Consider the following 10,931-nt stretch of genomic DNA (forward strand, 5'->3'; position numbering starts at 1 on the left):
GAACAAATGTATAACTATTAAAATAAAAACCATTCACCTATGAGCCATGTAAAATCATCTCGTCTATCATGATTTGGTAAACACGTGTCTAGGTATTTCTAAGTTCCTTTCTAGTTCCAACATTCTCTGATGCTATGATTTAATAGAATTATGACGACAGGGTCTAATCTCTACTAAACATTCCAAAGCCCCCTGTACACTATCAACACCCAAGAATTAGCAGCCTGATGAATATGTTTCATCAGAGGAGCTGCGGGCTTGGTAGGTTGTTGGGCTGTTTTTCCCTTAATGAATGGGATGCAAGACAAAAAGAGCGAGGGAAGACATCTGTGAGCACAATGGTAACCGTGTACCTACCATATTCCGTATTAGCTATACACGTGTGTAAACGCTTAAGCTAATGCTGAGAGTTAAAAAGCAAGAATCTTAAAAATAAAAGAAAATGGGAAGTGACTATTGGGTACAGGGTTTCTTCTGGGTGTGATAAAAATGCTCTAAAACTGATTGTGGTGATTGTTGCTCAACTGTGTCAACATACTCCAAAGAACTGAACTGTACATTTTAAATAGGTGAATTTATAGAACTGAATTTCAATAAACCTGTATTTTAGAAAACTGACAAGAACAGTTGGGTCTTTGGAGGGCTGTGAATGGACAAATGGGGTGAGGTCGCCAGGGAACCCTGTTGGCCATGCCCTAAGGTTCACAGAAGCTAGCATGTTGTAGGCTCAAAGATCTCATTTTGTGAATTTACAGAGCACTCTGATCCACTTCTTGAACGGGCTGATAAGACTGACGGAGTATCAACCTGGGATGAAAATCTGCCAAGGGGAGGAAGATCCTCTGGTCTGCTGGGGAGCTGTCATCCACACAGATTCCACTGGGAGGCACATTATCTCAGGAAGGCCCGGGAGGGTTCGCAGTGAAGTAGGACAATGCATGTGGAGTGCCCAGGTAGCAAGGACCACGCCTGGTACAGTGACTGCCTCGGGGAGGTGGGGGGGCCTCCCCGACGGCCAGTCCACAGGAGGGAACCAAGAGGACAGCTGGACACGTCATCTTGGTCACAGAGGCACTGGAGCCCCCGGGGGCCTCGGCAGCCTGGACTTTAGCCCAGGGCGCTGTGTCTGTCAGCCAGCACCTCTGCCATCTGCCTCTCAGGCTGCCCTTCCTCCCAGGTGCCTCACCCGGTTCTCCTGAAGGACGCGTTCTTTCTTTAGAGCCACATCTGGACAAGTGAGGCCTGCCTGTCCCTCTTAAGGGCGATGGTGCACCTCCACTTTGATCTACCACTTGGAGGTTTGTGGTCTGATTCCTACAGGCACTCTGATGCCCACGATCTTGGGAGAAGCCTCACGGGGTGTATTACACCTTGTGGCAACAAAATCCACAGCAATATGCTAAGTGTAAAGCATTCTGTGTTAGAGCAGAATTTTAGGTTCCTGGGTTTCTGTAAAACCATATTCTAGAAATCAAATCCCCCCCACACTCCATTCATTCAGGAAAAAAGGTATTTACTGACTATATGTCCTGGGCACCAAACCAGGTGTTGGGAATATTGTGGTGAACAGGGTAGCCGATGCCTTAGACCAGGAACAAGTGAACACAAACTCTTCAGTGACTTGAAGAGTGCCATGAGGAAAATAAGAAAGGGTGATGGGACAGAGTGATGGGGAGCTTCAGAGAGGGGATCAGTTAGAAACGAAACCTGGAGACAAAGGCGGGGTAAGGGACAGTAGGTGCCAAGGTACCAAGAGCAAGCACCACATTTTCAAGAACCAGAAACACCACCTGCACATCCTATTACAAACAAGGGGAAAGGAAGCCAAGGAAGGGTACAGGGAGGTGGGCGGAGGCAGGACACACAGGGCCTTGGACATCGTGGAGATGGCGCAGGCACAGATGCCACTATGAATGGGACAGGATGGGAAATTACCAGAGGGGTTTAAGCAGAGGGAGGTCCTCAACTAATCCATGCTTTTAAAAGATCATGTTGGCTGCTGGGTGGAAAACGGGCTGCAGTGGAAGCGCTTTCATGCGGCTCAGGAAGACCTGCTCTTCCATCTGCACAGTTACGGTCACTGCAGTGTGTTTAAATATTAATATTTGTTGACTGGCCACAGTCTGATTCCAGTAAAAACCTGCCTGCTCTTTGCTCTGAGAGTTAATAAGGCCAACATGAAAACCGGTACAGAAGGTGGGTCAGGGCTTCCTGAACACCTTCCGAGACACGTGGCACCGGGCAGCCAACAGGGCGCACCCAAGGCACGTGCGGCTCCTGTGGTGCCTTTTCTCTGGTCCTGGCCTTGGGTGAGCTGATGCAAAGCAACGTTCCAGCAGCAACACCTGGCCTCTTCCTGCCCATGCCGAGCTCTGGTAAATTACAGATGAACAAAAGCTGCTCAAGTATGCCTCTGGTAGCCAACATACCACCAACAGACCTCACTGCAAATAATGGGGCAGAAGAAGATATGAGGCCAATTACGAAGGCGGGTCAGATATTTCATTGTAGAACCATCAGCTAGAGTGAAAAATTATTTGGCAGAAATCACTTGAGAATAAGGTAAGTTCTTGAAAAATATATAAATTTAGAATTCTGTTTGCACAAATTGCACAGTGAAAGAGAGGTAAATATTAAAAAATAATCTTATATGACAACCCAATTCAAAACTTTCACACCTAATATTTTATTTACTTCAAGACTATCATCGGGTGCGGAAGATCTTTCATTTAAAAAAGCAAGCACAACCAAGTAGTAATGTACTTGGTCTCAGAAGAAGACAGAGCTGTCTGTGTGCCTATTTCTCTATGAACCCACCCACCCACCTTCTGGCTCCCTTCAAAGACGTCCATAAATAGTGACTAACTGCCCGTAAGTGGGCAGAGCACAGAGCGCCTGTGTATATGTGACAGATGATGTCCGTGTCCTCTTCTGGGAGATGAAACAGACATTAAATGCTCAACCACCCAAACGATTACCTTCTGGGACACAAGCACTCCAACATGAACCCACAGCACTACAGTTGACATCAAACAGCAGTAGCTAGATATATTCCAGGAACAACCCCCCAACATCTGACCAAAAAAACCACCACAACAACCAAAACACTCATAACTGACAACGGGATCTGAGACACTTGGCCTCCTGGGTTATGTTTCATAAGAGAAAATCAAAGGGGAAGTCAAGGAGGAGGCCCAGAAAGAGAAGAGCTACTGGAGGTTTCCTGTCATGACACCAGACAGCTCCTTCACCGGCCCCTTGGATGCAAGACGGCCCGGTCAGTGGGGGACGGGGAGGCGCAGGGGCCGTACCTGAGAGCGATGGGCCCCTCTCTCTGGGGGCGTGTCCGTTCTCTGTGATCACCGCAGAACCACTTCTGGCATGCTCGCCATTGGTTAAATCTGTCTTTTCAGGAGTTGTTGGTTTGCTCTGTGCCTGGCTCTGCTTCAAACGATTGAACTTTGGGGACCCTGCTGCAGCTTGGATCACAGGGGACTGTGGTTTCGAATGGATCGGTTTTTCCAATTCTCTGGCCTCCTGCAACTGAAAGGCAACGAAAAAGGGATTCAATCTAAATGGATCCAGCGTTTTGATAAGAAACAGAAAAAAAGCCAGCCTGTTGCATAAAGAATATCCAAACAGAAGGATAGCATTTAAAAAAGGAAATCAATTCCTTCAACAAACTCATAGCAAATCTGGAATTCAAATTTCAAAACCCATCGAGATTCTCTCTCTGCTTTTTAAAGCAAGGACAAAAACAGACTGCAGAGAACTCAGAGGAAGAAGGAATTAATTACAAGATGCTAAGACTCTTCACCAGGCACCGAGGCCACACAGGAAAGACTTCACAGCCTGGGATGGTGTCCCACTCACGGCAGCTGCTAACTGCGACCACTCACCACTTGGTTTTCCATGCGGGTGAAAATGACGTTCAGCATCTGAGTGAGGGTAGCCTTGGCAGTGGTTTGATTGATGAGATTTTTGCTGGCCAAATAGATATTGTAACATGTCCTGACCGTCTGCAGGATGGTGCCCTCGTGAATTTCAATGTGCGGGGATGTGACCGCGGTGAGAAGAGCCTGAAACAAAAATCCAAAACCTTCATCTTCGGGAGTGCCCACTGCCCGTCCTCTCAAAGCCCAACTTTTCTACAAGGTTTGCCTTTGTTTTTATTTGGTTTGGTTTAAGAAGATGGCTCTGTGAGCTAAACTGGATGATTAGTACCAAGAGCCAAGCACCTGCTGCTCCAAATTCAAAAAAGTCTAAACACACTTATTAACTCCATAGAACCCAAGTTATGTGAAGTAACCGAGCTGTGTTGAAGTGTGCTCTCTACCAGCTTACTTTTTAAAAAACCAAAAAAACCAGATACTTCTCTCAGGAGGGAAAACGCTCCAACCTGATCTCACATACGTCGATCACAAGATATTCATGTTTTGATGGAGGTGCAGGGTGGGGTGAGATACGGAGATCAGCTTCCCAGTTCCCTGGTGGATTTTCAAGGGAGCTTTAAGTAGGGTGCAGCTAGCACAGAGCCATCCCTCACAAAGCTAACATGTCCAGGACTTAGGATTTGAAACGTTGACCACATCTATCCTGATTGGTTCTGACAAGCAGATGGGACCATCCCACGCCAAACCATTCCTGGCAGCAGAAATGGAACAGGATGATGGGAAGGGAGAAAAAGGGACAGGGGCAAACTGGTGATAAAAGTATCGACACAGGACCTGCTGAGAAATGGCAGTCCGGGAACCCAGAAATTCAAGGGGAGAGAGTACAGGATTTCAAGTCAATCTAATTCACAAGCAATTTATGTGATTATTAGCGGAACTATTTACTTTGAAAACACACCTGTTTCTGCTCTTCTGTCTTGGTCCACGCTAATCAGTTCTGACACTTCACAAAAGATCTACGTGATGCTTACATATTTTTGCTCTAGCTCAGTGCCTCCTGAGACAACTAACACATGGTAAATTAGAAATTCAAATTCCCAGAGGGGACGAGTTTTCTCATTTAAAATCCAGACTAGGCAGACAGAAATACCTTAATGATTTGTAACTGAACGCCTTCATCGGTCTGAGGGCCTTGAAAACAGTTGCAAATGGTTTCTACGATCCTGTCAATCAACCGCTTGCCGGGGGCGCCACTGTCGGGGGCGTTGCCAGTGATGTGCCCATAAGCGATGAGTTTCTAAACACAGAAAGCACAGACATGAGGAGTTTCTGCCTGGCCAAGGCTGAAGCCATCCATAGCGGTTAAGAGGCAGGCGGCAGGCTTGGTCTTTAACTTCCGGTTCCCAGAGATCCCTCTGCTCCCCCTGGGTGCGGCGGGGCATGGTCACCCCAAAAGCACAGCATCCGGCCTGACTCCTGATGGCAGAAAAGCCCATGACGCTGAGAGTGGCTGGGGGAAAAGGCATGTGCAGAATGGCCCCCAGTGCACAACCACTTCTGTGAAAGATGGAGGAGTTGGGGACTTCCCTGGTGGTCCGGGGCTAACACTCTTGGCTCCTAATGCAGCAGGGGGCCTGGGTTCGATCCCTGCTTGGGGAACTAGATCCCATACGCTGCAGCTAAGACCTGGCACAGCCATATAAATTTTTTTTTTAAAAAAAGGAGAAATTAAAACTATATATAACGGAGACAGAAGTTGTTAGCAACTGCCTAGAGCTGGGGGATTCCGGGGAAACAGGGAGTGACTGCAAAAATAAGGCTTCTTTCCGAGGATAAAGATGGTCTCTAATTAGACTGTGGTGATGGCTGCACAACTCTGTCAATATACGAAAGTCACGGAATTGTACACCTCAGACGGGTGAACTACATGCATCTGAACTATATCTCAAGCTGTTAAAACCCCTACCCCCACCCCAACACCGCAAAAGGCAAGATACATTAAAAACTAATGATAACAAGTTTTGCTTGAGCTCAAGGAGAACTAAGCAGCTGTGAGCAGGAGCAGGACTAAGACATACTGTGGCTCAGGCTTTCATTCTTTCTGAATGGTGACTCATGCCCATGCATTTTTCATTCCAAAAATTAAAGTAAAAACCCTCACTGAATTCTGCACCAACGCTATCAAACTGCACGTCACCCGTGCCACTGAAGAGACAAGAGGCTGTCCGGGCTGTGCCCTCGGGGTCAGGTGACTGATCAGTTTGGACACGGGCCACCTCCCTCCTGACCTGGATTTCGTCAGGGACAATCTGAGAGCTGGAAGGGAACTCAAAGGTCAGGATGGTTTCAAAGCCGGGCTGATATTCAGAGTCCAAGAGGGAGCCTGTGACAGAAAAAGACTCCTGGACCTCAACGCAGACGTGCTCGACCAGGCTGGCTGGGTGGAGCCCAGGAAACAATGTTTTTCTCCAAGTCATCCAGGTTGTCCTGACGGCTGACCGAATAAAAAGAACCACTCATCTGCGATAGGGCCTCTGGGGTCTGTGAACTCTAAGGCACCCTCTGCTTCCAGAGACTTAGTAAAGACTCTGACAGATGCTGCTCTGTTCTTTATCCTTTTGGTTTCTGGCGTGTTACGTTCTTGATCTGCCTGCCCAGAGTGACACAGCTCCAGAGGCGATCACAGGGCCACGGCCCCTGCGACACGCAGACACGCCCCCCGCCGAGGCCTCACGCCACTTCTCAATAGCTTTTCCTCATTATTAGCCTCCAAAGCACCACCGTCCAACACACAGGAAGAAAAACTGGTTGAGAGAGAGGCTGAGAGCAGAACCATGACACTGCTGGACCGGCGGGCAGGAGAGGCCTGCACACAGCGGGGCTCCAGATCAGGCCCAGGGGGCTCCAGTCGGAGGCGGGGAGATGCTCCAGTGTGGTTCTGGTTTTTATCTATTTCTGGCTCCGTTAGCCCGGTGGGATCTCACGCTCCCGACCAGGGAGCCAACCTGCACCCCGTGCTGTGGAGTGCAGGGTCGTAACCACTGGCTGCCAGGGAGGCCCCTCCAGTGTGTTTCTGAAGAACAAGTCCAGATGCCCACTGTCTCATCCCCTCTCATCACTGCTCCACAGGCTGGCTTCCTGTGAGGGCAGTGCTGCAGTTGTTGTTGTTAAGCTGCTAAGTCATATCTGACTCATTTGTGACCCTATGGACTGTAACCTGCCAGGCCGCTCTGTCGATGGGATTTCCCTGGCAAGAAAACTGGAGTGGGTTGCCATCTCCCTCTCCAGGGGGTCTTCTTGATCCAGGGACTGAACCCATATCTGCTGTGTCTTCGCCACTAGCAGGCGGATGAGCCACCCAAGAAGTCTCAACAGGAGGAGGAGTAAATAAAATGGTAGCGTATCATTTATCAGGAGTGCCCTCTACTTGCATGGGATGTTTTAACAGACATTAAAACCAACGTCATAAAAAGCAAGCCATAGAAATATCTGTACAAGTATAAATGCTTTATGATGGAATTTCCAGCTACTATGGCTGAGTCGAAGAGTTGGAACGGAGACTATGTGACCTGCAAAAAGCCTAAATACTTAGCATGCAGTCCTCTACAGGAAAAGGGTATCATAAATGGTACCATTTATGTTTAAAAAAAAAAAAAAGAGAGAATTAAAACATCGAAACAGGCAACTGGGTCTGGGGCTAGTGGTCTAAGGGACTTCAGCCATATCTGTATAGTTCTAAAAGAAATTTCTAACAGAGAATGTAGCTATGTACAACTTATATTATTATACATTGATTTTAAAATGAGCATTAAAACATACAAAGTCTTTTAGAAATAAAAGCTAAAAGATAATGTTTGTGGCATGAACCAGGTAGCTTAAACCAGTGGTTTCCCACAGCTTTATGTAGAAAGAAAATATTAGAACTCTATTTCTATCTACTTTTTATCTTACTCTTTTAAAGGTCTACTTTTGTATGGTTTATAATATATGTAATGTGATAGCAGTAGCACATGTATATAATCTTATACTTGAAGAAATAGTGTGAGAGAATATTCTCAAAAATAATTTCTGTGGTTGGTCTATGCCCAGAAAAACTTGGAGATCACTCACTAGTTTAGACAAGACGGAACTAGTTCTCTCCCCCCAGGTCCTGGCCTTAGGGTAGCGTGCAGAGACCAGATGCTGAAGGAAAGGATCTTTATCACTTGGGAGAAGCGAGAACAAGGGAAGGCTTCTCCCTGTGGGGAAAGGGAACGCTGAGCTCTGTACTTGTAGCAAACCAAACCCGAAGCATCTCTGCTACCCACTCAACTTTCCAGGCTGAAAAAGGGATGCCTTAAAACGTCCAGGGCACAATACAGATGCACCCATAGCTGGCCTCAACCCTGACCCAACCAACCTTTCCTCCTGGACACTGGCCCTCCACTTGCAAGGCAGAAGTCACCTCGCCACACCGGGAAAAGCCAGCTGAACAGGCTGTGCAAGGACAAGCCCCAAGAGGAAGTGATCGTCCCACCCAGTATCCAGGGAGCGCCCAGCCACTTTTTAATGCCGTGAAAAGGACAACCCATTTTGCATACTAAGCAAAGAAATCCTGGTGTACCTACTACATCACAGAGAACTTCCAATCTAAGAGAGAGCTAACCATATGCCAAAAGCATTAAGACAGGTTCTGTAACTCAAGTTGCTGAAGCAAAGCTGGACGTCAGTGTTTCCACCAGAAATCATACTCACACGTACACTGTTTCAGAAAAAAGACCATTTCTAGGAAAACACAGCCTATGTATAATTAAAGAGGCCAGAAGTACAGGCTAACAGTGAAGAGTGGAGGTCAGCAGCCTGTTTCTGTAGAGGACCATCTGCTAAACAGTCAGGTTTGCAGGTCATGTGGTCTCTGTTCCAACTCTTCAACTCAGCTGTAGTAGATGGAAAGCAGCCAACGAAAGGGCCCAGCTGTTGTTATGCCCTGAACTGAATGCTTGTGTTTCCCCAACTGAAGTCCTAACTCTCCATGTGATGGTAGTAAGAGGGAGGGTCTTGTGGAGGTGATTACATCTGGACGAGGCCATGAGAGTGGGGTCCTCACGATGGGATTAATGCCCCATGAGAAGAGACCAGGGACTTCCCTGATGGTCCAGAGGTGAAGATTTTGCCTTGCGATGCAGGGGACACAGGTTTGATCTGTGGTCGGGATACTAAGATCCCACATGCTGTGGAGCAACTTAGCTTGCATGTCACAACTACTGAGCCCACACTCTGGAGCCTTGCGCCACAACTAGAGAGCCTGTGCGCTGCAACCAAAGATCCTACATGACACAACCAAGACCCTGCGTGCTGAAACTAAGACCCAGTGCAGCCAAATAAACGTTAAAAAGAAGGAGAGACCAGACTCCTGGCTTGCTCTGTCTGCCACCTGAGGACACAGTGACAACCTGGCCATCTACAAACCAGGAAGAGGGCTCACCAGGAACTCAACCAGGGCACCTGATCACGGGCTCCCCAGCCTCCAGAAACCTGTGGGAAACAAACATCTCCTGTCTGTATTATTCTGCTACATCAGTCTAAACAGACTAAGGCAGCTACGTTCCAATAAAACTTTATTCACCAAAGCAGGCTACAGGCCAGATTTGCACAGACTGGTTCTAAATCGGGAAAGGAGTATGTCAAGGCTGTATATTGTCACCCTGCTTATTTAACTTATATGCAGAGTATATCATGAGAAACTCTGGGCTGGATGAAGCACAAGCTGGAATCAAGATTGCCGGGAGAAATATCAATAACCTCAGATAGCAGATGATACCACCCTTATGGCAGAAAGAGAAGAACTAAAGAGCCTCTTGATGAAAGTGAAAAGAGGTGAGTGAAAAAGTTGGCTTAAAACTCAACATTCAGAAAACTAAGATCATGGCATCTGGTCCCATCACTTCATGGCAAATAGATGAGGAAACAATGGAAACCGTGACAGACTTTATCTTTTGGGGCTCCAAAATCACTGCAGATGGTGACCGCAGCCATGAAATTAAAAGACGCTTACTCCTTGGAAGAAAAGCTATGGCCAACCTAGACAGCATACTAAAAAGCAGAGACATTACTTTGCCAACAAAGGTCCGTCTAGTCAAGGCTATGGTTTTTCCGGTAGCCATGTACTGATGTGAGATTGGACTTTAAAGAAAGATGAGCGCCGAAGAACTGATGCTTTTGAACTGTGGTGTTGGAGAAGACTCTTGAGAGTCCCTTGGACTTCAAGGAGATCCAGCCAGTCCATCCTAAAGGAGATCAGTCCTGAGTATTCATTGGAAAGACTCATGCTGAAGCTGAAACTCCAATACTTTGGCCACCTGATGCAAAGAGCTGACTCATTGGAAAAGACCCTGATGCCGGGAAAGATTGAAGGCAGGAAGAGAAGGGGACGACGGAGGATGAGATGGTTGGATGGCATCACCACCTCAATGGACATGAGTTTGAGTAAACTCCGCAAGTTGGTGATGGACAGGGAGGCCTGGCTGCTGCAGTCCATGGGGTTGCAAAGAGTCGGGCACGACTGAGCAATTGAACTGACTAAACTGATAGTTTAAGGACCCCTGATTAAAAACACAGGCTTGGAGTAAACAAGTCCTAGACACCCACCCAATCCCATCACCGCCTGCCTGGGGGAACTTGGCAGGGCTGGACACTTTATTCTCTAAGCCTCAGTTTAATTAGTTCAAAAATGAGGATGAGAGTAAGAAGTTCAGACAGTTGTTGGGAAGATTAAACACAATGTTGGGGGGATAAAGCTCTTAGCACAGGGCCCAGCACAGGCTGAGGGCTGAAGATGTTAGCTGCTGTTTAGCACATCAATAATGGAGACTATCGGCACCAGCTACCAAACTAAACCTTAACATGAGGACAAAACAATGAAAATTAAACTTAAGCCAAACTTTCCTCAGAAAATGTTCACAGCAACAAATATTTTAGGCTAGAAGTAGGATTTGAGCCTGGCATTTGAAAATTCTTGGCTGATGACACACTTCACACAGTACAGAATTATACTAAATG

At 47.1% G+C, this 10,931-nt stretch overlaps 1 protein-coding gene across 5 annotated transcripts in view; it reads right to left on the minus strand.

The window, feature by feature from the left end:
• ARFGEF2 (ARF guanine nucleotide exchange factor 2) overlaps positions 1 to 10,931 on the minus strand; it is an 83,726-nt gene that overhangs the window by 56,369 nt on the left and 16,426 nt on the right. For 3 of the 5 annotated variants that reach the window (XM_086331486.1, XM_086331488.1, XM_086331489.1), the window contains exons 4-6: positions 5,044 to 5,190; positions 3,900 to 4,079; positions 3,312 to 3,543 (exon numbers count right to left, since the gene is read on the minus strand). In XM_086331486.1, the coding sequence (XP_086187612.1) occupies positions 3,312 to 3,543; positions 3,900 to 4,079; positions 5,044 to 5,190 (559 nt within the window). The remainder of the gene's footprint in view (positions 1 to 3,311; positions 3,544 to 3,899; positions 4,080 to 5,043; positions 5,191 to 10,931) is intronic. The other 2 variants (XM_086331487.1, XM_086331490.1) reach the window with 1 other exon arrangement.

The sequence above is a fragment of the Bos grunniens genome, chromosome 13 (assembly GCF_055505025.1).
Source record: "Bos grunniens cultivar Pamir isolate PY7600 chromosome 13, Bosgru_T2T1.0, whole genome shotgun sequence".
NCBI classification, from domain to species: domain Eukaryota; kingdom Metazoa; phylum Chordata; class Mammalia; order Artiodactyla; family Bovidae; genus Bos; species Bos grunniens.